Source organism: Canis lupus, chromosome 5 (assembly GCF_003254725.2).
Source record: "Canis lupus dingo isolate Sandy chromosome 5, ASM325472v2, whole genome shotgun sequence".
NCBI classification, from domain to species: Eukaryota; Metazoa; Chordata; class Mammalia; order Carnivora; family Canidae; genus Canis; species Canis lupus.
In genome coordinates, this window is record NC_064247.1 from 64,419,024 (window position 1) to 64,446,413 (window position 27,390).

The 27,390-nt window shown below is 56.5% G+C and overlaps 1 protein-coding gene across 7 annotated transcripts in view; it reads right to left on the reverse strand.

The window, feature by feature from the left end:
* Positions 1-9,405: 9,405 nt before the first annotated feature.
* The window catches only part of ACSF3 (acyl-CoA synthetase family member 3), a 55,174-nt gene continuing 37,189 nt past the window's right edge, over positions 9,406-27,390 (reverse strand). For 5 of the 7 annotated variants that reach the window (XM_025427114.3, XM_035715831.2, XM_049110591.1 and 2 more), the window contains 4 exons: positions 26,970-27,096; positions 19,326-19,460; positions 18,605-18,716; positions 13,070-14,824 (listed from right to left, as the gene is read on the reverse strand). In XM_025427114.3, the coding sequence (XP_025282899.1) occupies positions 14,647-14,824; positions 18,605-18,716; positions 19,326-19,460; positions 26,970-27,096 (552 nt within the window). In that variant the 3' untranslated portion in view covers positions 13,070-14,646. Of the gene's footprint in view, positions 10,668-13,069; positions 16,838-18,604; positions 18,717-19,325; positions 19,461-26,969; positions 27,097-27,390 lie in introns of those variants that run through there. The other 2 variants (XM_049110593.1, XM_049110592.1) reach the window with 2 other exon arrangements.

Here is a 27,390-nt window from a genome sequence, read left to right on the forward strand (position 1 = left end):
CCAAGAAAGGACCCTGTGGGCCAACAGGCTTTCTTCTGACCAGGAGTGGAGTGTCGGGGAAGCAGGCCCCGGGCCTCTGCTCTCCGGTCCAGATTGTGGGGCGGTGGAACAGGTGCGGTACCATCTGTGCCCTTGGCCTGCTTGGAAGGAGGCCAGACTGCCTGCAGGAGGCTCTGGCAGTGACGGTGTTCCTGGCACGTACTCCTCCAGGTGGGGAGGTGGCGGGAAGCTCCTTCTATCCCCAGCTCTGTGGCCCCAGGCCTGGGGAGTGGCCCCCAAGGGCCACCGTCCTGCCCTTGAGGTTAGGGACCCTAAACACCTGTAGGCCAGCCCCCTGAATGCTTTGAGTTTCTGCCCCCTGGGACTAGTGTAGGGGGAGGTAGAAGGGAGCAGGTGGCTGGCCTCTGTGCCCCCTGATTAACCTCAGCACACTAACCAGGGGTGAAGGACATGGCCCTGTGAGGCCCTCTCCTCTCTCTGCCCATCCTTCATCCATGCTGTTTTTGGGCATTTATTTGTCTCCCATCCAACAATCTCTGGTGGTGGGGGGCTTCCGAGGGGAGGGCAAGCTGGGTCTGATCATGGGTGAGCCCCAGATACAGGGGAGGGCTGCTGGGAAGAGGTGTGGTCCCCAGGCTGTGAAGAAGCCTTCCTGCAGGGGCAGGGAGGGGCTACCCTCCTCCTGGGTTCCAGTCCTAGCTCAGGGCTTTCTGTAGCACTCTCGGTTTCCCCAAGTGTCCAAGGGAGGGCATTGGGTTCCTCAAGCGTGGAGTTCTCATCCAGGGCTGGTCCGCTCTAGGCCAAAGGGAGACTGGCCCCTCCAGAGGAGCGTTCTCGTTTTCCCACGGGCTGGGGGTATCTGGGCCCCTGGAGTCTGTCTTCTGCACCCCAGCTGTGTGGCTCTGACCCTCAACTCTGGGTCGCTCTCCCCACCCCTGTAGCCTCTGGCAGACTCCACCCTCCGCCCCCCATGCAGCTCCACAGCTCACACTCCCCCAGGCCGATGTGGGGGTGCCTCCCCCGCCTCTGGCGGCCAACCCCATGCCTTTGGTTTTCTGTTCTGTGACCAGGAGTAGAACACTCTGTGGAGCCAATCTCTGACGCCTGACCTCATATCCCAGTTGCTAGGTGTGCTAGGGGTAGGACGTTGATAGGCCAGGTGCACGGGGGCTGAGTGACTTGCCAGCGCCAGCTGGTATTCACTGAGCGTCTGCTTTGCTTCCTGCATGGGACCCCTGCCATGTCCACACCGCCTGCAGCCTGAACACAGCTCCTGGGGCTGCCTGGAGGGGAACCTGCCCAGTGGGGATGGACACGGAGGCCAGAGGTCTGTAGGGGACCTGATACCAGCTGTTGGCCTGGGCAGAGGGCAGCTTGCTCATGGACATCCCCTGGGATGCCTGTGGTCATCCATGTGGAGATGCCCAGGGGCAGCTGCATAGGATGACAGCACCCTTCTCACCCCTGCATGGCTGATCTCTAGGCAGGAGCCAGAAACAACTGGTGAAGCAGGTGTGGGGTGCCGGGGTGGTATGAGACGGCTCTTGGGGCACATGTACCAAGAACAGACAAGAACAGGGAGTCTGGCGGACGCTCAGGCCAACCCTTCAGTGATGGGCCTGACCTGGAGGTCAGGAAAGGGGCTCGGTGGAGGGCCCTTCAGTTCCCACACTCCAGGCTCTTGGGCTTTAGCGTGGAGAAAGTCCTGGGGGGCTGCTGTCCCAGGGGCGTCAGAAAGAACCAAATCCTAAGGTTGTGAAACAGCTTCAGGAGGGTGCTCTAGGGAGCCCGACAAATGCTGGCCGGTAGGTGTAGAGTATGGGGGGCCCCTGTGGCCTGGATGGGGCCTTGGGGTCCTGCGGGGGCTTTCCATCCCTTGGAGGGTTGCGGGTGTCGGAGGGGACAGATGGGGTGGGGGTGGGGTGCCTGGGGGCGGGCAGGCTGGGCTGGCCTGGGGACACATGATGTCATGCCCCGGCCCGGGCCGTGCTTGCCCTCTGGCGGCCACAGGATGCGGTGCCGGTGAGGCCATCAGGTTTGGCGGGGGCTTGTCTGTTCAGCCCAGTGAGGGTCCCCAAACACACACTGAGTAGCCATTCCCAAACTGTTTTAAAGTCTCAGATGCTCAAACATTGAGGCAGAGTGTCTCAGGCAGCAGACAGGAGACGGACTGGGTGGGGGCCTGGGGTGCCCCACTGGTTCTGCATCCTGGCCTCCCTCCAGAGCTGTGCCTGAGCCCCAAGCCCCCAGCTGCTGGGGCTGGGGTCCTGTCTTGCCCAGTGGCCACCTGCCCTGCAGCTGATACGGTCACCTGGGGTCCAACCAGGGAGGGGCTCCGGACCCACTGGGGCTGCATTCCTGGGTCCCCTAGGTGATAATTAACCCCAGGGGCCTGGGAGGGGGCCAGGTCATCTGGTGAGGGAGGCAGGGTGTCCTAGGAGCTCCTGCCAAACATGAGGGCACCAGCAGGGGGCAGTGTGGCTCTAGGGAAGCCTGGGCAGAGGGGGCAGGAGAGCCGGGCTGGTCCTCCCAATTCTGGCCCAGGTGTCCCAGCTCTGCACTTAGGGGCGGGGCGGGGGTAGGGGTAATGGTCAGCTCAGACGTACCTGTCCCATCCTCAGGCTTCTCTGGGAATGGAGCCCCACGGGGACGCTGCATCCCCTCACTCTTCCCAGGACAGAGGGACAGCGGCATAGACTCCTCGACTTCTTGCTCTCCCAGGAGGGATGAGGGGACGCTGGCCTTGGAGTCAGCACAGATTCCTGCCCATGTCCACCCCTGGCTGGGCCGGGAGCAGCTTGCCTGAGAGTTTGCCCTGGTGTTGGCAGCAGCCTGGATGCCCTGGGGGTGGCCCGGTCAGCAAGGGCTCTGGGTCACAGCCTCTGCCAAGGGGCACTCTTGTTGGCTGAGCTAGGTCACCCCCATCAGAGCCCCAAGATCCTGAGGTCAGCCTGGGAGTGCTCAGGAACCTGGAGTTTGCGGGAACACCTTGGTCATACTGATGGGGCACACGCAGGGCTAAGTGGAGGGCAGGCCAGAGAATAGGTCACCGGGCGCACGTGGTCGTGTTTTACAGGAATTTGTAAGCTGTCTGCAGAAGGTCGGTTTTGATGGAAGAACTCACTCCAGTAAAAACTCTCAGAAGACAGGCCGGGGGGACCCATGCACCCCAAGACCCTAGGACAGGTGTGTAGGTGCCCCCATCCTGCTCCTTCAGTTTCAGGGTGCTGAGGACCTAGGACAGGGATGGTGTGGGCAGCTGCCCGCTGAGCTGGGCAGGAAGGGGTGGAAAGCAGGAGCCAGAAACAACTGGTGAAGCAGGTGTGGGGTGCCGGGGTGGTATGAGACGGCTCTTGGGGCACATGTACCACATGTGCAGTCCCGGCTGGCCTGGCTGGTGGTCTGTGCCCAGTGGGCGCTGGCAGCAAGCAGACACAGATGGAGCATCCTCAAGAAGGGGCAAGAGGGTGCACCCCTTTGGGGTCCTATGGAGCCTGAGATGAAGCCCCCTTTCTTCAGCACGGCCCCAGTGAGTCTGTGTCCTGGCTGTGACACAGGCCAGTTCTCCAGGTCCTGGAGTGCAGCTGGGTCACACTCCCACACCCTGGGTGCATGGCCCCGGGCTGGAGAGTGTCAGGCCTGGAAGAAGCTGGACGGATGGGCTCCAGGCAAAGGAGGCCACCTAGTGGCTGGTCCTTCCCAACCTGGGAGGAGGGGACGCCATGCCCAAGGCCCCCGTGCCCTCATCTGTCTCACCCTTCTTTCCATGTGGCCCAGAGAAGCTGCCAGCAAAGCTGTGCGTTGGCAGCGCCTCATTCCGAGTGGGAGAGGGTTGGGGTGGGTAGTCCGCGCCGTCAGCACCTCTCCACCGCCCACCCCCCCGCCCACTCGACTCAGCCAGCACTGCCACCACTGTCCTCAGATCAATATCAAGTGGACTGGTGACAAATGTGGGAGTAGAGAATCCCAAACAACTGTATAAATCACGTTAACGATCATTCTGACGAAATCCACTGCCGTAACAGGATCCCTGCAGTCTGCTGGCATATTTCACCGGTCATGCTGGGGCCGCTGGTGCTGGCGGCTCTTCCAGGCAGTGCAGCCTTTGTCAGCAGGGTGTTGCCGACAGGCGGGGTCGCTGTGGGACCTGCTGTGTGTCCCACCCTGTGACAGGCCCACGGCCCTTCTCCACACAGATGGACCCGGGGCAGGGGTGCCAGGTTGGTGCAAGAACTGGCACACGGCCCAGAAGCCACCCGGTGCACCCAGGATTGCAGGCTGCCAAGCAAGGTGCCCAGGCCACACTGGGCAACACCGGTGAACGGCCTCCTTGCCTCCTGGGAGAGAATCAGCATGGTTCAGACATTCTCCTTGGTCCGGCCGCTCCCTGCTTTCTCCCAAATGTTGGGAGCATGTATGAATCTCTGTAGGGACCCCGCCCCCCACCTCCTCTCTGGTGGACGTCCAGGCCCAGTGCTGTCAGTTCACGCTGAGCGTGTGCACCACCCTGCTTCCTCCCCCTGTACCCTAATTCAGGCTGCTGAGCCGGAATCCCCAGAACATTCCAGACTCCTCCACCCCAGCTCCCATACTCAGCATATCTGAGCTAGCTTGTACCTCCTGTCAGGCAGCTGCCCTCTCAAGTCCTTTGACCCCTTTGGATGCTGCTCTGATCCTGTCCCTGCCCAAGCCCTTGGGTTTCTGAACTGGGTACCTGGCACCTTCTTCGGGTACAGAGAGGCCCCAATTTCATTTCAGGGCACCACCTGTGCCCCATTGCCAGTGTCTTGCCCTCCTCAGCCAAGGATGCATGTGGCCAGCCAGCGTCCAGCACCTTGTCCCCCTGAGTGAGGCTTCATGGGGCAGCACCATACCATACCCAGTTAATCTGAAGTTTAACGAATAATGGCATCTGACAGACATACTGTGGCTCCAGGTGCATACGGGAGGGGACATCCACAGATTCAGGATTAGGCCTTGGCAGAAATGCCTGTCTGAGCCTCCTGCGTGGCTCTTCCCTTTGATGGCATAGTGTGGGTGGATGGCCTGTTGGCAGACATGTCTTCACCTGGAGGACAGATACTGGCCGGCCCCTGGCCAGTGGTTCTGTTCCTGCCTGGAATGCAGTCCCAGATGGTGGCCCACATCTGTGGCTGTTGAAAGAAGCAAGATTCAGAACTCTCTGGAGAGCCTGTCCCACTAGCTGCTCCAAGAGAAACCGAACTAAGGGGTATGGAGAGACCGAGGTCTCTGCTGGGCTCTGGGCATGTCAGCTAGGGTCCCAAAGGTCTGGCTGGGCTGCTTTCGCATGGAAGTGGGCTTGAGCAGGTGAGCTGAGTGGGTCAGGGCCAAGGCCAAGGGTACTCCATGTAGGTCTCTACCCAGAGAGGAGCATGCTCGTTGTCCAGAGAGCTCTCAGGCAACGGGGAGGACGTACAAACCAGCGCTGCCTATCTGAGCGAGGCTCACCCTCGCTGGTGGTGTTCATTGTGTACGTACACTGTTATGTCAAGGACAGAGAAAACCTTAACAGCACCAGGAAAAAAGGCCCGTGAACTTGGAAGACATGAAGGCCAAAGGAGGCAGGAGCAGACGTGCAGAGAGGTGGCTCCTTGTACCCAGGTAGCCCGTCGTTTAAAAGTGAGGACAAAACAGACTCAGATATGCGAAGGCTAAGCGAGTTGGCCACTCAAGAGATGCTTACAAAGACAACAACCACAGAGCATCCTTTACTACAAGGAAATCCACTGAGCCAAGAAATTGAGAAAATGTCACTAAGTTTATCCACTGACTGTAAAAACAAAGACTATTAATTTTTGTTTCTAAAACAAGACTGAAACTCTAGAGAAGCCTATCAGAATCGTACGGGCCAGGGTGGAAGTTCGCATCTGGCCTCAGTGTCCACATACTGTATAACCATCAACTTATTTGGAAAAAGAGCTGTAACTAAGAGTGTTATTGTGTGCATTTAAAAATATTAAGGGTACTCAACAGAAATTCAATATATATTTATTATTTTTTTAAAGTCATCTCCACACCCAACATGGGGCTTGGACTCACAACCCCGAGATCAAGAGTGGCACGCTCCACCGACTGAGCCAGCCAGGCACCCCAGAAATTTAATTTATAATGTCCAAATAAGCAAAGAAGAAAAAGTACAGAAGGTCATTAATAAAACAAAGAAGAAGGCAAAACAAACCAAAAATCTGTAAGGTGGTGGGCATAAAATACAAACTAAGATTGCAGAAATAAGTCCAAGTACGCGAACCATCACAATAAATGGAGTAAATTCAGTAACTAAGCAATGGATTATCCACCGTAGTTACAGATGTGAGCTCTGCTGCTCACAGTAGACTCATCCCAAACTACACGTGAAGAAATGGCACCAGGATGCACGGTCTGAACACATGCGCCCCACAAGAGAAGAGCAAGATTTCTCAGAAAAAGAAAACTTAAGGAAAAAACATGAATAGAGATTGAAACGCTAACAATTCACCAAAAATATATAATAATCATAAACAGATGGGCCAAAGAACATAGTGTTGAGACACAGAAAGGAGAGATGCTCAAGCCCACCATGCAGAGATTTCAAAGGGACGCTTCCTGGGGGATGAGGGTGACTTCAAGTTGACCCCAAGGTGACCACAGTGTCACGTGTTCAATCAGTGGGCTCTGAAACAAACCTGGCTGCTTAGGGGACGCAAAAAGCGCCTTGGGTTTCTAGGACCTGCGGCCACAGTCCTGTGCACTCGGGATGACGGGCAAGCAGTAGGAACGTGGTGGGTGACAGGTGCTCCTGAGAAGCGTGGAATAAGAGATTAAATGAAAGTAGGTATGACCACAGTTTGGAACCAGAAGCGCCATATAGCAAAGCGTGATGGCAATCGAGCGGCACCTAAGCACTGGGATGTATTTACCAGAACAAGCCTGATGGCACCAGTCAGGGCCCAAGCTGCCAGGGGAAGGTGTCAGGAGGCAGGAGAGGAAGGTAATGGTGGAAGGTAATGCAAAAGAAACCAAGATGAGCAAACAGAAGGAAAAGCTAAACAGACAAACTCCAGCAATGTCAACCAAGGAGGTGCATGGTGAGGGACAGGGCAGGACTGGCACCATCAGAACAAGGTTTAAGTGTCAGAGAAGACAGTGGACATCACACCAATCAATCTGAAAGCTGGACAGCAGGCATGTTCTCACAGAAGATGCAGGGAATCACCTGGATTCTTGAAGAAGTAACAACTGTGGACAAACCAGTAATCATTAAGGAGATGAAATCAGTGATAAAGACGCCCCCAACCCTGTGCCGGAAAAAACCGCAGGCCCAGCAGGTCTCGAGCCATTTTTACCACCCTTCAAAATCCTAAATCAAATGCAGGCCTAAGTCCTGCATGCAAAGCCCTGGGTAAGAAATGTGTTAGGATTCACAATTTTTTGGATGTTTGAAAGGCACACGTGCCACATCACACACTGCTCCATTGCTCCATTTGGGTCTTGGGTGGCAGCAAGCAACCAGTGAGGTCCAGAAAGACCTGTCCATTTGGGCAGCTGCAAGGAAGCAACAACAAACCGATTGCTCCCAGGTCCGGAGGCTGGGAGTCCAAGGTACTCCAGCACATTCCGTGTCTGGTGAGAGCTTCTGGCTCACAGGGTGTCTCCACGAGGTGGGAGCGGCCAGGGTGCTCCTTGGGGTCTGCTTTAAGGGCATGAATCCCACCGTGAGGCTCCACCTCATGACCTCACCACCTCCCACGGCCCTGCCTTCTGATACCATCATGCTGGGAGGTCTGGTTCAACGTGTGAATTTGGGAGAGGCCACGGATGTTTAGATACAGCATCTGCCAAATCAGTTTACCACTAACATAAAAACAAACAAAATGGGCAGCCCCGGTGGCGCAGCGGTTTGGCGCCGCCTGCAGCCCAGGGCATGATCCTGGAGACCCTGGATCGAGTCCCACATCAGGCTCTCTGTATGATGCCTGCTTCTCCCTCTGCCTGTGTCTCTGCCTCTCTATCTCTCTCTCTCATGAATGAATAAATAAAAAAATCTTTAAAAAAAACAAAAAACAAAATAAGCAACTTTGATTTTCAAAGCTTTTGGGTTTTGGAATTGTAGATAAGAAATCCTAGTGCTCAATACTCACATGACTCAGACACTGCCTTGGGCCCCTGCCCCCCTCCGCACACGTGTCCACATGGGGTCGTCCCAGGGACACTGCAGCACTTTGTGTCAGAACGCCGTCAGTAGGTCCATGGGAACAGCCGAAGATGGGAGGGATGGACCGTTTAACAGAGAAGAAAGCTCTCAATGAACTTTCATGCTTGTGCCCAGAGCTTCTCAGCTGTACGTGAGCTGATCTGTGCCAGGCACCCGCGGAGCTGGACAGTGGCTCTGGGGCACCCCCACCCTTCCTGGTTTTCATTTCACTGCATGTCTCAGCAGGGCCATGAGAGGAGGCGCGGGGAGGCAAAGGACGAGATGGGACTTGCTAGCGGGCAGGTGCTGATGGCCCACAGAAGGAACGCACAAAGAACCGGGCGATGCTCCGGGTGGAAACCCAATACACACACCGTTTCAGGGACTGATGAAATCATGGAGCAGGATTCAAGCAAAACCAAAGGAGGATCAGTGACCGACCGTCTCTGGAGACGGGCACAAGTACTACTAAGAGGACTATATGCACGCAGAGCCAGGCCGTGTCTGTGGACCAGAGGGCGCGGTTTTGTGAAGATGTCAAATGTCACCAAATTAACTTGTAAATTCCATCAGCTCCAATAAGGTTTTATTTATTTGAGAGAGAACGCAAGAGTGCACGCACACACACATGCACGCACGAGTGGGGGGCAGAGAGGCAGCAAATCTCTGGCAGACTCCTGCTGAGCTCGGAGCCTGATATGGACCCTGAGATCATGACCTGCACTGAAATCAAGAGTCGGATGCTTCACTGACGGAGCCACCCAGGCGCCCTTGCAATAAGGTTTTTTAAAAAAGCGACTTGAAGCTGCTCTTAAAATTCAGATGGAAGAGCAGAGGGTCAAGAACAGCCAAGACACTGTGCAGAAGGACATGGGAGCAGAGCCTTGTCCTAACGACAGAGTGGCATGGCACGCCTGGGCACAACACACCTGGGCATGAGGCCAGGTACCTGGGGGTAAGGCTGGGATACCTGGGTGTGCAGCACACCTGGGCATGAGGCCGGCACCCCTGGGCATGAGTCCGGGCACCTGGGTGTGAGGCTGGGCAGAAGCCACACACAGCTCAGGGGACAGGTGGAAACACCAGCCCCTCCACCCAGGAAACATCAGGGCCTTTCACACCACGCCTGAAGATAAATTCCCAAGGAACTAAGGGCTTACGCCAGCAAAGCAAAGCTTTATAGCTTTTATTTATTAATTATTATTATTATTAAGATTTTATTTATTCATGAGAGACAGAGACACAGGCAGAGGGAGAAGCAGGCTCCATGCAGGGAGCCCGATGTGGGACCCAATCCCGGGTCTCCAGGATCAGGCCCTGGGCTGGAGGCAGCACTAAACCACTGAGCCACCCAGGCTGCCCCACTTTATAGCTTTTAGACAAATATATGCGAAGATGTATTTAAGAACTTAGGGACAGGAAAGGACTTTTTAGACAAAAAAAAAAAAAAAACACAAATCATAAGATGAATGCATTTGAACACATGAAAATTTAAAAATTCTTCATATTAATTGATACCATTAAACAAAATAAAAGGCAAGCCACATAACCAATGCATAATCCAGAAAATTACCAACCAAATAGAAAATGGGCAGAGAACCTGAACAGGGAATTCACAGAACAAAACCTCAAATGGCTGGGAAATGTATCCAAAATATTCCTCCTCAGAACGAACTAGGGGAGAGCACACAGAGCTCCTGCTTCACACGCAATACCCAGCACTGCGGCAAAGATGATGTCTGTCCGTCCATGTTGCATGGAGGAGAGATATGGTGTCTCGTCTGCTGGAGGCAGTGTCCACGGCACAGCCTTTTCAGGAAGAGAGGCGTGCTGATGACGATGCCGTCCACGAAGGTGACACACGGGAGTGGGCGGGCCTGTGTGTGGCAACGTGGAGCTCAGGTGGGTGCACATGGCAGATCTGGGGCAGCTCTGAACCCACACGGCAGCTCCTGTGATGGGGACGCTGGGACTGCTATTGTCACTTCTTGAACAGGACAGGAGGCCAGTCCTGCATGAGGCCCAGACCCGCTGAGCTGGATGGACAGAGCATGGGCCCGTTCTGTGGGAGACTCACAATCTGGGGTGGGAGAAGCTGGGGTCCACGTGCCCCCTGCGGCTGGCTCCCAGCACATCTCGGAGCTACCCCGGATCCTGCTCTGGCCCTCATTGGCCGCCGGAGGCCCAGAGGCAGCCGACACCTCACAGGGGACTTCAGGGTCCAGACCATGTCTATGTGTATGTGCTCAGTCGTGTACATCTGTCCATTCACACACATGCAGTGTGTACTTGCGTGTGTGCAGGAGGCAGTCCATCGGCTGCTGCAGCCTGACATCATCTTCTTTCTAAGCAGCGGCTCTTCCCCACTGAGGCAGGTGCCAACGGGAACATCACGGGGGCACCAGGGATGCGGCTGCTTGTTGTATTGCTGTTTTAGTGGTTCGACAGCGAGCTGGTGGGGGAGAGGGCTGGCAACCTGGAATGAAGCCGACCGATGGCTTAATGGCCTGTAGCCGCTACAGAGTAATTGAATGGCTGTGCGTCTGCGAGCGACTGTTAGCGGACGACGTGCCCTGCAAGCCGATGACGAGAGACGCTGCCTGGGTGGGACTGGCTCCCGCTTGGAGGGCCGCAGAGGGCCAGGGCCACCACGTGGAGGGGCGTGCAGTCCTCACACAGGCAGGTCACACCCAGAAGTGGACATGCAAGCCCACAGATACAGTTCCCTGTATGTACACATTCACAGACGACCAGCCCCACACACGCTTGTGCTCAGCCCCTTACACGCACGTGTGCACATTGCACACACCCGCAGCAAACGCTATGCACCAGCACAAACATAGGGATGGAACCACCTGCCCCAGCTCTACCCCTCCCATGCAGCTTGGGCCCCCAGGCTCCCCACCATCCCGAGCCCTGTTCCTGCACACCCAGGTTCTGGGGCCCCTGAATGGAGGGTCTGGAAGATCCACCTGTTAGGGGTTGAGGGCCATGTAGGGGCTTCCATGCCCATGACCTGGGCCAGGCACAGGGAGGGACCCTCAGGAATGTGATTTCCACCAAATCCTCTGTCCCGAGGTGTGGGTGCCCTTGTCCTTGTCTTCCTGATGAAACAGGCTCTGAGAGGCACGCAGGGTGGGTCCTTAGGCCCTGGCCACCCACCCCACTGCTTTCCAAACCGTGGAAATGTCCCCAATTCAGGAACTGGAGGAGGGAAAGGAAAGCAAGGTTGCTGGGAGGTATTGGCAAGGATTAAATTGGGGTCTCCTGCCCCGGCTGAGTGATGGCATCTGCAAGGATGAGCCAGCCCTCCACACGCCGCCTGGAGACCTCTGCCCCACACCCCTCTATTCCCATGCCAGACCCACTTCCATGTATCTCTCATGGTCACGGCGAAGGGTGTGAAGGGGGCCAAGTTCTCAGGATGCTGGCTGTGAGAGGAGAATGCAGAGGCTCCCGGACGGGGTTCTAGAGCACCTCTAGTGGCCCCTTTCTTCCTCTTAGAACGCCAGTGGAGAGGAGACGGGGTTGGGGGCGGACACAGGCTGGTCCTCTCAGGCCAGGGGTAGGAAGTCCAGCCGGGGCCTCATGTGTTAACATCTTGCTGTCACAGGGCCAGTTCCTCCTGGAATCTCCAGGGGAGAATCTTTCCCCATCTTTCCTGGCTTCTAGAAGCCTCTGTGGCCCCCACCTCTCATCGTCCAGGCCAGCACCAGCCAATCCAGTGTCACCTGGTCCCTCTGGCTCTGGCTCCCCAGGGACAGTCCTGCTGCTGCAGCTCCAGGGTGTGGCCAGGACTGAGGTGACCTTCTGGCCTGCAGAGACCGAGCCAAAACCCCTCTCCTTGGCACACGCTGTACCGGCCTCCTACCCCTGCTGCCAAAGCACATCCCAGACTGCTCCTGAGAACACTGCCTGGCCCTCCTGCCCCGACCACTGCCCGTGCCCTTTGTCACACGGCCCCACTCAGTTTGTTGTGTATCTGACCGCCCCCCTCAGCCACAGTGTGGTTTTCACCTGCTCTCCCTCTTCCTGGGACTCTGGACAGCCGCTCAGCACATGGCCACAGCTTGCCAGGCTGCATGACAGGCTGGGCACACCCCCTGGGAGTCCGTCTGCGAGCCTGGCTCCAGGAACACAGCCAGTCAGGTTTGCTGCACACAGTGGGGATCTGAGTGGGGCTGCTGCCCTCCTCTCGCTCCTACTCAGGGGGTGCAAACCCCCCAACCTCATGGCAGAGGGTCCCAGGCAGTTGTCCCACACTGTGGCCGTCCATCTACCAGTTTTACTAATGTCCAGGTCTTCCCCAGAGACATGTCCCCATGTATGTGGATGTGTCACAGATGTGGGTGTGATAATCTGACGCTGATCTATTTGGTGAGCCCAGAATTTACTTATTGGTCATGTTTTAAAGGAGTATACGCTGTGCCCTGCAGGCCACAGGCTGGGGTGGGGAACATGGGCCCAGAGGGCACACTAGGGTCGGGCGCAGGGATCCCAGTGTGCTGCTTGGGCTCTGGAGGTTCCAGAAGGGCCACCGAGCAGCCACGGCAATGCACACAGGACCACAATGATGAAGGTGACCCTGAGCAACTGACCAGAGAAGCAGAGACCTCAAGTAGAAAGACAGGCCCCACTGCAGCTGCTGAGGACACAGGATGGGAGATGCAAGCCAAGTGTCCAGCGGCCCAGGGCAGGGGAGGCACAGACAGGCCCAGGAAGGGAAGGGGCAGCAGGGAGAAGTGGGCAGGGGACAGCACAGTCACCTGGGGGGCCAGGGCGAGGGCCCCAGTGGCGAGGTCACACACAGGCCATGGCTTCTTTAAGAACTGGAGCCACAGTTTCCAAATTTATTGTTTATAATATAGTGCTTGAATCTTCTTCAAGAACGTTTTTATTTTTTATTGTTTTTAAAATTTATTTATTTATTCATGAGAGACGCAGAGAGAGGCAGAGACACAAACAGAGGGAGAAGCAGGCTCCACGCAGGGAGCCTGACGTGGGACTCGATCCCGGGTCTCCAGGATCATGCCCTGGGCTGAAGGCGGCGCTAAACCGCTGAGCCACCTGGGCCGCCCAAGAACATTTTCATGTAGAAACTCAACAGAAAAGGAGTGGGAGTTTTTGAGCATAAGCTGGTTCCAGCAGTTCTTGGAGGACTTTACGATCTGGCTGCTCAGCCAGGGGCCGGGGCGTGTTGCAGGGCAGGGGTGCGTGTCTCCCACGTGGGGTTTGCTTCCATCCGTCAGGCACTGCTCTGTTTTACACGGAGATGTTAACCTCCCGAAGCGGAGCAGAGCCTGTCTCCTACACCCTTCCCCAGACAGGAATGTCAGGCTTAGTGCACCAGGACCTGACTCCTGGGGTCGTCCTGCCTCAGCTGGCCTGGAGTGCTGGCACCACCCCCTCCCTCAGGGGCGCCTGGCCCCTGCCCTGGGCTGCAGGGGCAGCGGGGGGCGGGGGGCGGGTGGCAAGTGGCTCTGCCCATGGATACACCTGGAGAGTCCAATCCCTTGTAGGGACTCACACCCCACCCCCACCCAAGAGACAGGGGCATCTGTCCTGACCCCGAGGGCTCAGCACTGAGGACTTCTGACTGGGATTGGAGTGCAGGATGGGGGTGTTGTCCAGCCAAGGCCGTGCCCTCAGGAAGCAGGCACACATGTTTGTGTGTGTGGGAGGCCATTCCAGCCAAGGGGGAACCTTCTGGAAGCCTCAGGACGCTTGGTCACATTGACACAGCAAGTGGGGCAGAGCACTTGGTGTTCTTAGACGCGTGCATTCCAAAGACAAGTCAACATCCTTCTGTGGTCTTGTCAGTTGAGGACGATTATTTTTTGAAAGTATTTCATACAGATCATAGCATAGACCAAATAATTACATAAACTTTTTCAGAAATCAAAATGTCCAGTAGTATGAGATACAGTGGAAACCAGTGAGACTCAGTGAAGACTTGCAGTGCTCGATTGGAGTGTCTCCAGTGGCATGTGGCTCCCTAGTCACCACAAGGGAAGACCTCGGACAGCCAGAAGCCTGGTCACGCAGTGTTGGATGTGATGCCAACGGCCGTCCCCCTGAGAAGAGCTGGATGGCAGGCAGGCAGCTGAGCTGGCCTTGGGTAGCCAGCCTGCTCAGTAGGTGGTGACCACTGTGTGTGCCCCAGCCTCAGGCAGGAGCGTGGGCTGATCACCGGAGCAAACCTGGCCCCTGGGAGGCTGGGAGGAGAGTTAGGCTGCATGGCGTAGGGGTGGGGGGCGGTCATGCCGGCGTCTATGGCCTTTCTATGGTCACCTCCCCCTGCCCAGGACCAGTGGCCCCCCCACTTGGTTTTGCTGCTCTTTTTAGACACATGTTCTGGGTACAGAACATTCTGGAAAAGCTCGACTGCAGCTGTGCTGTGAGTGCCACTCCCCAGCAGCCTTGGGCAGAGTACTGTGATCTTGCTTCTGTCTGGGTTAGGGGGCTCTAGGTAAAGGGGAATCCGGCTCACTGGCGCCTGGTCTCAGGTCACCCTGGTTGCTCGGATAGAACTGCCGGAGGAGATCTCTCTTGTTGATCTTCCCCATCTGGTTCCGCGGGATCTCATCCACCAGCAGGAGCTCCGAAGGCACAGCATATGGGGCCAGGAAGCCCCTGCAGAGACAAGTAGGGTCTGAGTGGCAGGCATACCATGGGACAGGCAGCCTGGCAAGGGGGGCAGATGTCCCATGGGGCCCCGAAGCCCAACCATACCCGTGCCTGCCCCAGGAGGGCATCTCTGCTGCAGAATGCTAACACGGAGAGGATGTGGGCAGAGGACGAGCCCTCCTTGGGGCCAGGCCTCCCAGAGCCGGGAAGAGCAGGCCCCACTCTCAGCTGGCTGTCATGACAGCAGGCCTTGGCCACATGGGTGGAGCAGGCAGGTGGGCAGGGCCAGTGGATGCCTGCAGACCCCTGGGTGCTGTGGCCTTGTGGACTGGTGCTATCCTTCCTGCAGAGCCTTGGGATGAGCAGTGGGAGGGACTGGCCTGTTGGTCTCAGCTGCCCTGCATCCTGTACTCTCAGGAGGGTCCCCCCATTACACGGTGCATTCTCCTGTGAGTGGCCACGTGGTGGGATCTTGTCACCTCCAGGCTCTACTCTGAGAAACTACTCCTTCGGCTGCGGGCACCGGTTCTCTCCTGAGACCCCGTCTCAGCCATCTACCCCTTGCCCTCCAACAGCTGCACATGGGGGCCACATGCCCCAAGGTAAGGAAAGCACAAGATGCTGCCAGGCAGTGGGGGTCTCAGCCACTGGGGAGGTATCATGGTGAGCTCATGATGTGTGGTAGCAGAGAACCCCCAAATCTCAGCCTTAGCAGCTGGGTGCTCGTGAATAACACATGATAATTGACTTTGTGGGCAGGGTCCAAGTGCTCACAGGTGCCAAGTATCACCAATACCCCAGTGATGCATGGTTACCTTGGGGTGGTTCGTGCTGAATGCACCAGCTGCAGGCCAGCGGGGAGTTTGGGGTGCAGGTGTGGGCTCATGCCTGAGAGGGTGCCCCACCTATGGTCCTGGCAGCTGTCCACAAGGGCCCAGAGGACACATGCAGCTGGCTGGACTTTGCTGCAACAAGCTACCAGGACTGTCCGAGTGACTCTCGCAGCATGGCAGGCTGCACCCCTGCAGCCCCATCACAGAACATAGAACATCACAGCCCCATCACAGAACATTCCCGCGCCCCAGCCCCACTGCCCAAACCTGGGTACTCCAGTTAGGGCGGCTCTCCCCACGCCTGCTTCTCTGTCTTCCCTGTTGGTGGCCCAGCATCCAGCTGGGGCCAGGGCCCAGAGAGGGAGGGCAGAGGCAGTTCTGGGTGCCACCCGAGGCACAGCGATCCCCATGATGGATGGCCAGGTGAGCAGGCTGTGGGGCATGGGTTCCCGTCAATCCACAGACAGAACTCGGGAATGAAGGCCACATTAAAGGTGTTTTCAGACAGAGACGCTGCCAAGTCCCCAGGCAGCTGCTGAGGCCCTTGGGCCTGGGGGCCAGGCTGGGACACACATGGCATTTCCTGGTGACTAAATCCTCTCCCAGAGACAACGCTTGAACAGAAACACAGCTGACCCTTGAACAACACTGGCTTGAGTTGCATGAATCCACTCATATGTGGATTTTTCAATAGAGAAGAGAACTGAAAATGTGTTTTGTCCCTCTTGTGATTTTCTTCCTCCTTCTGCAGCTTATGTGCCGTGAGGACACGGTACATGCTATACACAACACAACATACAACACACATGAGGGTCGACTGTTCTCAGCGGGGCTTCTGCTCAACAGTTGGCCTTTTGCAGCTGAGTCTGTTGGAGCATCAATAGTAGTAGGGTGCAGAGCCAGAGCGGCAGAAGTGCTGCTGGTGCATGAAGGGGGGGAAGGACGTCATGGGAGGGGGCGATAGAGCCGGGCCTTATGAACCCTAACGTAGCAGCCACTTTAGAAGAAAGGAATGAGAGTGGCCCCAGTGGCTTAGCGGTTTGGTGCCACCTTCAGCCTGGGGTGTGATCCTGGAGACCCGGGATCGAGTCCCGCGTTGGGCTCCCTGCATGGAGCCTGCTTCTCCCTCTGCCTGTCTCTGCCTCTCTCTCTCTCTTTGTGTCTCTCACGAATAGATAAATAAAGTCTTTAAAAAAAAAAAAAGGAACGAAAGCCATAAAAGCTAGGAAATGACGTGGAAGTGTTCTGAAGGGCACCTGTGGGCCTGGCATTTCTGAGGACAGCAGGCCTTCACCCCTGGGGACTGAGGGCTCTTCCTGGGAACATGGGCCACCCCTGGACATGTGCAAAGGGCCACAGCTTAGCAACGGGTTCAACAGGAAATGAGACGCGCATCAAGGCAGACTGGAGTTATTTGTGAACAGCAGGCTTCCCCAGGGACACATGCATGAGGACCACGGACATGTTCTCCAGGGAGAAGGTGTGGCAGGCGCAAAGCAGGGTGCCCACCACTCCTTCATGGTCTCATCAGACATTACTTGTGGTTCAAGATCACAGAGCCTAGATTCCTTCCAGGTGTGGAAATCCCACATCCCTTTCTGACTTGGAATCTGGGGGGATGGAAGTGGTAGCAGGTGGTCCCAGACCCCACTCCAGGCCATGCTCACCCTTGCAAGGGGATGTGCAGCCTGAACCCCCGACTCCAGCTTGGGGCACAGAACAGGGAAGAAGGGTCAGGCCCTTCCTGGAGGGTAGAGATGGAGCATGGAATCTCCACAAAGAAAAAAAACGGGAGCACAGAGGAAAATGTTATTTAAAGGAACCTCTAAAAAGACCCCTAAATGGCTGTGGACATGACCTAGAGAGAGAGTGCATCTTCCTCAAGAGCCACATTGGGAGAGGTGGAGCCACATTGGACCTGCTCTCCACAGGCTAAGTGGCCTCCACGTCACCGCCTAGTGACTGCAGGGCTTGAGGACACAGAGGCCTGGATGCCGGCCTCACTGAGGGACAGTCCTGGAGATGGTGGATAGACTGTCTGCCCTGACCTCCCGGGGGGCGGCCCCCCCACCCCAAGCACACACAGTGGCCATGGCCACAAGCCAGACAGGTGTGCATGCACCGAAGGGGGTAAGTGTGAACATGGGGTATGGGGGCTTCTGGCTGGGGACAGCCATGGGTTACCCTGACACTGGACCTGACCCTCTCTGGTGGAGAGCTTGGCAGAGGGCGACTAGAAGCTTCTCCTTTGTTAAACAGCTCGCTGTAAGCATGATTCTGTAAATCCAGGGGAAGTAAATCGCCCAGCTGTGCTGTCCCCTCATGAAACAAGGGCTCCTGCTGTTGTGAAATCATGTTGGACGAGCCAAAAATATCTCTAGCGCTGAGGAGTGGGAGGCAAGTTGGGAAGGAAGGGGGTGCAGGGAGAGGGCAGAGGAAGGAGAAACTTCTCAGGTTCGAAATAAAGACTGGGGGTATCATGACAAGCTTCCTTTCTGAACTCGGCGCTACTGCTCTTCTTGCTGCCTATCCCATTGGCCTTTGGTGGGACAGACTGCAGGGTGCTGCAGGCATAGGGGAGGGGGCCTGTGAGTGTCAGCATGCAGAGAAAGCCCCAGAGCCATGGCACATGGCACGAAGCTCTGGAGACGGTCTACAGTAAGGTGAAAGTGAGCCCATGGAATGCAGAGCTGTGGCCCCAGCACCCCAGGCTACATGCAAATCCTTGTCTTGTTCAGCACAGGTGGGTGGGTGGTCTGCCCAGGAGAGGGTTGGGAGGGGACGTACCGCTCACTACAGCTCGCCAGCTACCATCACGGAGCTTCCCTGCAGCCTCAGGAATGTAACATGTCATCTGGCCTTCCTGGCTCCCCTGCCGTCCCTGCAAGACTCAGGACCCCGCTGCCCACCCCGCCCTCGACCCCGGGACAGTCCATCCCGTGCCTGCCCCTACCTTGCCCACTCTTTGAGCTCTCTGTGGGACAGCGAGTGTCCCTCTTGCAGGGTCACCACTGCGGTGACCCGTTGGCCCCATGTCATGTCTGGAACTCCAATCACAGCTACATCTGTGAACAGAAGAAATGCTATGTTGACTGCTGCCAGCTGGGAAGCATGGGGTCAACATGGGGGTCATGTAGGGGACACTGTGTTTTGGGTGGAGCCCAGAGTGGGGGCTGGCTTTCCCATCTCTGCCCTCCACCCCCCTGCACTGCCCTAGGGCAGGATCACTGGTAGGAGGGCTGGGGATGATAACAAATGGGTCCTGTCGGGGAGCCTCTGCCATCCCCATGGTCCTCACAGCCTGTGACCTGAGGTAGGAGCAGGTCTGGGCAGTGCCCACATTTCCCGGACCAGCAACCACCAGTGCATGGGGGCAGCACGAGGACCACCCCCCACCACAGCTCTCCTGAGCAAGCCAGGGCTCCTGAGCATATGGGCTGTGCAGACCAGTGCAACCTGCTCAGGCCTGGACGCTAGCCATGGCGCAGAGGCAGGGCGTATGGACGTGCCAGGGGTGGGGAGGTCCCTAACTGTGCCCCAAGGGTAAGTAACCTGGTCTGGCTCTATCTACAATGAAATACACATGGAAGCATGTTCAGAATGTTTCCAAGACAGCCGGGTCTGGACCCAGCTCACCGTGGGAAGTCCCTGCCATGGGGCTGGGTGCCACGTACCGGTGATGCTGGGGTGTGTCAGCAGGAGCCGCTCCACCTCCAGGGCGCTGATCTTGTAGCCACCGCTCTTAATGATGTCTACGGATGTTCGGCCCCGGATCCAGTACATGCCGTCCTTAAACACGGCCGTGTCACCTGAGGAAAGGGGGTCTGGTCACAAAGAGGTGCACTCCAGGGCCCAGCAGGTTTCGAGGGGCACATGCATGCTGCATGCCTGTGTCAGGGAACATAGGTCCCCTACCCCGGGACCCGCAGGGTGATGGGGGTGCATGTGGGGTGTTTCAGGACAAGGGGGCAAGCATGGAACTCAAGGACTGTGATCTCAGCCTGTGGCCTGACCCCAGACGGCCCTCTGCACACAGCAGTGTCTCAGAGCAGAGATCAGGGCTCAGAGGCAGGACAGCTAGCGCTGTCAGCACTCAGCAACACTGCTTCCTGCTCTTTCTCAGGCCTGAGCAGAGAGAACAAGAATTTCAGTCTCCTGCCATCCCATCGGGGTGGGGGTCCCAGTCACAGCAGGGTCCCAGTGGAGTCGGGCATCACTGCAGCCCGCTTTCACTCGTGGGGTCTCCTGGGCTGCAAGTAGTCACCCAGGTCTCTGAAGGAGGAGAACGCCCTCCTGCCCCTCCACACTGACTGCGTGGTTTCCTGCCATGCTTCCCTCACATGCCAGGCCCCCGGAGGTCCACCTGGTCCTCTCTCGGGCAGCACTGGGCCACATGATGCTCACCAGGCATCCTAGCACAGGCAGGTGGCGGGGGGGGACAGTGAGTGCCAGACCAGAACAGGGAGGGTGCAGGGGAGGCGGGCTCAAGTATGTGTGTGGATGCATGTCCATACGTGTGGCATGTGTAAGTGCTCCCATGGGGCACACACATGTGAGCGTGTGCCTGTGGGGATGCCCCTACCCGGCCCTCTGGGAACAGCACTGGTGCCTCCCTACCTACGCTCACACACCCTGAGACCCATGCTGGGTCATTAGCTGGAATAAATCATCAATGTTTCATGACGAGTCACGCCTCCCACGCAGGAAGGCACCATCCATCATTTGCCGCTGCCTGACCTGCCGCGGCCTAGGGCATGATCCGGTCTACTGAACACGACAGATGCTGGTGCAGGGATGGGTGACTGGCTTACATATGGCGGCGCGGGAAGGCCAGGCTCCAAGAGCACAGGGCCAGGAGTGTGGTGGGTTCTCTCCCACTGACAGAGGCACTGCAAGTGTACCTTTGGAAACGGTGACTGGGTGGCGGCTGGCTGGTGGGAAGGGACGTGGGTGTGGCTGCGGGGATGACTGGGGTGGACACACCTGACCTGGGTCCTGCAAACCCACTGAGCCCCCTATTTCTGGGGTGCAGGCCCAGCTTTGGCTGGACAGCTGTGTGTTCCCCCAAGAGCTTCCTGACCCCCAGCTACCTATTCCCTAAATGTACCAATGGGTGTCTGAGAAGGTGCTGGCAGGCTGTGTAGGCTCCGTGTGGCCAGGTGGTGTCCTGCCATTCATGGCAAGAAGAAACACTAATGTGCCTCCAGGAAGCAGGTGACACAATGACAACACCTACCCGCCTGGCATGCTCATGCTCGGTGGAGGCTGAGATACTCTGTGGTGAGCTCCCCATCCCTGTGCTCCCATGGGGAGCCCAAGGCCTCGCTCTGGTGCCACGTGACGCACCTCAGGCCCCACCTCACCTTGGACACCAAGCAGCAGCTCTGCAGCTGTGTCCAGCCCTACCTCCAGGGAGATGTGGGCTGAGCCTGGTCAGGTGCACACAAGGGCCCTGTGTTCAGGCACTGGTACCTGGCATGTGCCAGCTCATGCCTGCTCCACACCACGGGCTGCACCTCCTCCAGAGGAGATCCTTCCATGCTTTCCCTGAGTGTCTGTCTCCTGCAGGGTTAGGTGTGGAGCTGGAAGCCTCGCCAGGGATGCAGATTCAAAGAATTATGCTGAGGAGAAAAGGCCGGTCTCCAGAGGTGGCACCTGTAGGGTCTGTGTCTCTTCCTTGAACAAGTGACAGGGCGGCTGGGGTGAGGGTAGTGGGGGTAGATGGCTGCGGTGAGGGGTGGGGGTAGATGGGAATAGACAGGCTGCACAGCAGACATGAGGGCAGTGAGCAGAGGACACACATGCATGTGCACACACGTGTGTAGGGCTGGCGGGCCTTGGAAAGCCCAGGGACAGGCCCTGCTGTCACGCTGGTGACGAGGATGTGGACATGGGGATGGGGAGAGGGTGTAAGGGGCCACCCTGCACGCCACCTGCATCTTCCCATGAATCTGTATCCATCTCAAATAGAGAGGGTTAAGAAACCGCTATTTGCTTTGTGGAGAAGTTCCCAGCTGACCGTGGGGGACTCACCCCCAAGTTATGTCCCATGTCTGCAACTCGCTGTGATCAAGCAATCACTTATTAGGTAAAGAATTGGTATTAACTAAGCTCCCGACTGAGAGGCAAGCACAGGAAACTGCTCACTGTGATACTAATGAATGTGTCCAATGAAGTCATCTGTCCCTTAGGTATCAGCATCCCCCCTGCTGGGAAAGACCTGTTCTGCTCTCGGGGGTGGGGGCTGCCCAGGGTTGGGGCGGGTGCACAAGGGGGCTGCACAGGGGGTGTGCACTGGGTGGGCAGGGAAGCAGCTGAGAACTCAGCCATCTTTTCTGTGCCTGGCACCTGTTAGACACTGTTGGACTCCAGCACGGGCTATTCCTGGCATCACCCCAAGCTGGGGCTGGAGTGGGGGGACTTCCTCCCACCTGCCCTTCCTGCTCTCAGCCCCCAGGTGCCGGCCAGGTTCTGGAGGGAAGACAATCAGCTGAAAGGCTCCCACAATCACAGGACGTGGTGTCCAGAATGTGAGCACGAGGAAGGAAGTCAAGTCAGAGCACCCAAGGCACTCGACTTGTCGGATGTTAGGAATCTGGGATGGAGAAGATTCTCTGGGACTCCAAAGAGGGGGAAGGTCATACAGTGCCCAGCAGGAAGCGGCTGTAGCTGACAGCAAGCATGGTGAAGCTAGAAACCAATAAATATGATCTCTAACCCCCCTGAGCTCTATCTGGCCTGCCCTAGTGAAGACACTGTTAGACACCCCTCCCCACCAAAATGCACAGCTGACACTGCACCGCCAGGAGGCTCACTCCTGGAGAACGCAGCTCTCCCAACTACAGAGCAGCAGGGAAGGAGGAAGGGGGGCCTATGTAGGGCAGCAGGCCCCGGAGTCCTCCCCAAGCAGGAATGGTGGCACCAGGGCGCCTCACTCAAGGAGCGAGAGGACAAAAGGACCAGGGTCCCCATGAGGCTCAAGCGAGTGCTGCATCCACTGCCTCATGGCACAGACAGTGCTGCAGCCACTGAATGTGCTGCTTCCAGGGGGAGGACAGGTATAGAGATGGAATCAGCTCAGGTGCAAATGGCTACTGTTCTCACACTGGTAAAGCTAGTGGAGTCTTCAAGCCATCTGTGTATAACTGTGATAAAAACTGAAGACTTACAGACACTCATCCTCTGCCCAGGGGTCTGGACTGACTAGTGGCCCCAGAAGACAGCCCGCGTGCAGCAGGTGCTCAACATCCAACAGAGGAGACAGAAGACGGTCTCATGTCGCCACTGGGTCACTGTGTCATGGTTCACGAAAACATGTTCCAGGGGGTCTGGGACTTAACTTTATGAACGCAAAGCCTGGCAAGCGGCAGAAGAGACACAGGAGAGCACCCCTGCGAACCCTGGGAAACAAAGGATTCTTAAGCAAGATAAAAAAATAAGACACAACACATCCAAACTTTCCATGCACAGAAGGAGTCGCCAGCACAGGGCTTGGGCCAGTTGCAGACTGCACGGCTGGTCCACCCAGCATCCCAGAGGGGCCCTGTCATCTGGCATAGCCTTCATGGTGACCCTGCCTCCCTCTCAGTGAAACGCACAGGTCAGGGGCAGCCATCCCCTCCACGTACCCATACCCGCTAACATGCAGCACTTGGCCTAGCTCCTAACTGGGACTTACAGGTCAAGATTAAGATCTCCTTGTTGGAGAGGTAACCCAGAACTCCCAACAGTGGCAAGGCAGGAGCTGACCAGAACAGATTGTGCCTGAGTGCCATTCTGATGCCTTCTCCATTGCAGAGGTGTGAAACGTGAGCAAAGCGTGTACCAAGTGTGTCCCTGAGAGCAGTGAAGCTCAGCGAGGGAGCACTGGAGACCAGAGATACAAGGATGGAAGGAGCCCTCCTGTAAGTGATGGTGGCCAGCAGCCATGCTTGGCTCACAGGAGCCCAGCGGCTGACAGATGCGCAGATGCCCACACCCAACACACAGGTCATCAGGTCATGTCATTGCTCTTCAGAGCACAAGGTCTAAAGGCCTCCTGAGACCCACTGTTGGACGCATCTGAACACAGCTTCTAGCCTTGTGTTTTAGAAATAATGCCGCCGCAGATGCCTGTGCACCTGGCTCTGCCTGCTTCTCGTCACCCTTGATGAACATGTTCCCAGAAACACTCTGGACACAGTGTCACCTGTTGGAGGGAAAGCACCCGCCTCACGGCAGCGAGGCCCAGCTTTGTCAGAATTTCACATTTGGTGACAGGAGTCAATCACTGTTTCTGCATTTCTCTTGTTCACCACGAGGAAGTGAGACGGTATCTTGTATATTTTTAGGCCCAGAGCTCTGCTCTTCTGTGATGTGCCCATCACCTGCGCCTGTTCCCCCTAGGGCGGCCTGAGCTCTGTGAGCAGTGGTTTGGAGAGCAGCCCTACATGGGTGCCGAGGCCCGTGAGGGCTCCGCTGTCGCTCTGCTGGTGCTGTGATGTCTGTCTCCAGGAATAACGTCATGTCTGCCATGGAGGGAGGCAAGAACCCGCTGATGTTCTGGTGGATTTTCCCTGAACTATCTTTGACTGACACGCTGATGTGGAAGTGATGCGTGTTTACTAGGTCACTTAACACTAAACAGTGCATGGTGAAGTATTTTTACAGTAAGTCAGAGAGGCTGTTTGTTTCCTTATGCTCAGTTAGCAGTGTCTCCAACACAGATCTGCTTAGCAGGAAGCGTCAAAGGTAGTAGGAACTGTGACATCTGCTCAGCTCTGTCCCCATGTCCATCCTATGTCCTTACCTCTGTCCTGTGTCTTCATCTCCATCCCATGTCCTCATCTCCATCCCGTGTCACCTCCATGTCCTCATCCCTGTCCCATGTCCTCATCTCCATTCCATGCCCTCATCTCCATCCTATGTCATCTCCAAGCCTTTGTCCCTGTCCCATGTCCTCATCTCCATCCTGTGTCACCTCCATGTCCTCGTCCCCATCCCATGTCACCTCTGTGTCCTCTGCTTCATCATAAAGGCCTGAGGATGCCTGGCTCCTGGAATCAGCTGTCCCCCTACCCTGGGCTAGCACTGGTGCCATGTGCATGTCCAATAGCTTCTCTCTGGCTGTGGTGGTGCTCAAGTGAACAAAAGTTGGGAGGAGTCACCGTGGCTGTCAGCAGAGTTTCTCGGGGGAGACCTTGGGTCTCCTCTGTAGGGGGAGTCCACGATGCCTGAGGGCTTGCTGAGAGCCCCCTGTATATCTGGGGAAGGAGGTGGACATGGGCGACTGGGGGGCAGTAGGACTGGCTGGTGATCTCTCCCCTCATCCAGACATGGACTCAGCCCTTCCTCATGGCCCACCAGCAGTGGCTCTCTAGCTCCCGCCAGAATTCTGTGGCAGGAGGAGCTGGCCAGGGAAAGGGTTAAGTTTAATTTATCCTGATTTCTATTTAATATCATGCTCTCCCCGCAGGAGCCAGCAGCTGCGAGCTGATTGCACCCGCTCATTATGCAGCCTGTATCGCTAATGGCCTGTGACAAAGGCACACGGCTTCCAGGCCTCACCCCCGAGAGCCAATTAAACACACACACTCCCTTCCTGTTTGCAGCGCATTACAATGAAATTAAACTGAGTTTCAAAATCATTTTCTCCTAAAGACATCTCTTTATAATAATTAATGCATGCTATTCCTTTTCAACTCAAATATTCATCAGCAGCAGTGGCTGAACGTTTTAACGCTGACTGCCCCACATTTTGCATTGCCGCCGCCCGGCGCTCAGGGAGCTGCTACCCACAAAATCCACAGGGCTTGGGTTCCTGTGCTTTTAAAGAAAAATAAAAAACCCTGAAGCTTTTATCTGAATTTAAAAATAAAAGAAGATAGCCACAAAGCAAGTCAGGTTTCCACACTGGGACCACACAGAGGAGGGATATACACAGAAGCGAGGTTAGCTCAAACACCTCACGTGAAGGACAGTGATGGGGAGAGGTCTGCTGCTCTCAGGCTGGCTTGTGTGAATGCAATGCTCACAAAGAGAATCCAGGCAGTCTAAGTTACGGAACTAGGAGGCCCTGGAACAGGTGACCGGGGCTCCTGGGACTCGACCACTGAGCCCTCTGCTCACCTGTCAGGGCTCTCGACCAGGTTCTCACTGGTCTTGCTCTGAAGGCTGAGAGATGTCCCCTCTCCAAACCCTCATAACCACCCATGCTTGCTTCCTCTGCTCCTCAGGCAGGGACAGGGGAGGCTGGACACCTCCAACCCAGCTGCCTGGGTGTCCTTCTCCCTCATGAGGTTTGCAGGCATGAGGGAGAAGCATAGACAGCTGCAGGACTTACAGTGTGGACATGGGACTGGCTGGGACCAGCAAATCAGGACCCACGTGCTGCCTAACAGTGGGACAAGAAGGGGGCCCCCCGACACGTACCTCCTCAGGAAGACTCTGTCTGCCCCTTCATGCCAAGCCCTCACCCGACAGGTCCACATGGCACCCCGAGACTGCTGGGGTCTATGAGGGTCCCCACTCTACCACTTGGTGACCTCAGGTCTAACAGCAGCAGATCAGAGGACATGCCATCCCGCCCCACATAGAGCCATGCCGACCTGAGCCCAGGGAGGTGCCTGAGCGAATGCCAGGCATGAGCTGCACATGCTGTGTGGCCACCATCCTTCTCCTAGGGCACACGGTAGCCCCGTGGTTTCCGCTTTGCCCATTTTCTGCCTTTTTCTTCACCTCTGCTTCCCACAGAACAGGAGATGAGGCAGATTTGTGATTATGGGGCCATGTGTGGTGATGTGTGAAAACAGGCCTTTCTTTTTGGAAAACATTGTCTTAAGACTATTATGAAATGATGCATTGTCGCAGAGAAGTTTTAGACATACAGATGGGCAGAAAGAAGAGGAGGAACCACCTGGAACTCAGAACCCAACCACCTATAGGCCAGGGCTGGTGTTCTGGGATACCAGTGAATCTATATGTTGCAAACCTAATATTCACAGTGTCTGCTATAAAGTCCACATTTCAGGACCACTGTGGCCAAGTGAGGCATGCAGGGGGATCCCAGGAAGGCTCTGTGTCCTGCGGGGATGGTGCCAACTGCACACCAAGGCAGGGCCCAGGCATAGCATGGAGAATGTGAAATGACCCAAATGGAAAAGGAACCCCAGAACAACTTGGATCCTGGCAGGGGGAGAAGACTTCTAAAGCAGGGGCCTTGGGGTGAGGGAGGGGCAAGGAGGGTCTGACATCCAGGGGCTCCTGACCATGATGACAGAGTACACCCCCTATTTCTGTCCTGGACAGAAGATTCTGGGGTGTCCAGGCCTCCCTCCTACCTGTCTTGAACCAGCCATCCCAGGTGAAGGCTTGTCTCGTCTCTTCTGGTTTGTCCCAGTATTCTCGGAACACAGATGGTCCCCTGACCAAGAGCTCCCCTTCCTTTTCCTTGAACCCTGGGGTCACCTGTCAGCAAGGGAGAGAGCACACACCTCTCAAGATGGGGGCTTCATCTGCCTTTTTCGTGACCCCTCCCCCAGTTGATCATACTCGCTTCTGAAATTAGACACTTTGTTGGAAATGATTGAAAAATGCATCTTTCAACATTGGAACTCCATCAGACGACACGGTGCAGTGCTGGCCCACTAGGGTGGGGAGCTGTGTGTCACCACATTCATCCTAAAAAGCCCCGTGCTCTAGACTCGAAGACATGAGTCACTGACCCATGTCATAATCAGGGCCTGGCAGGGTTCAAGGTTC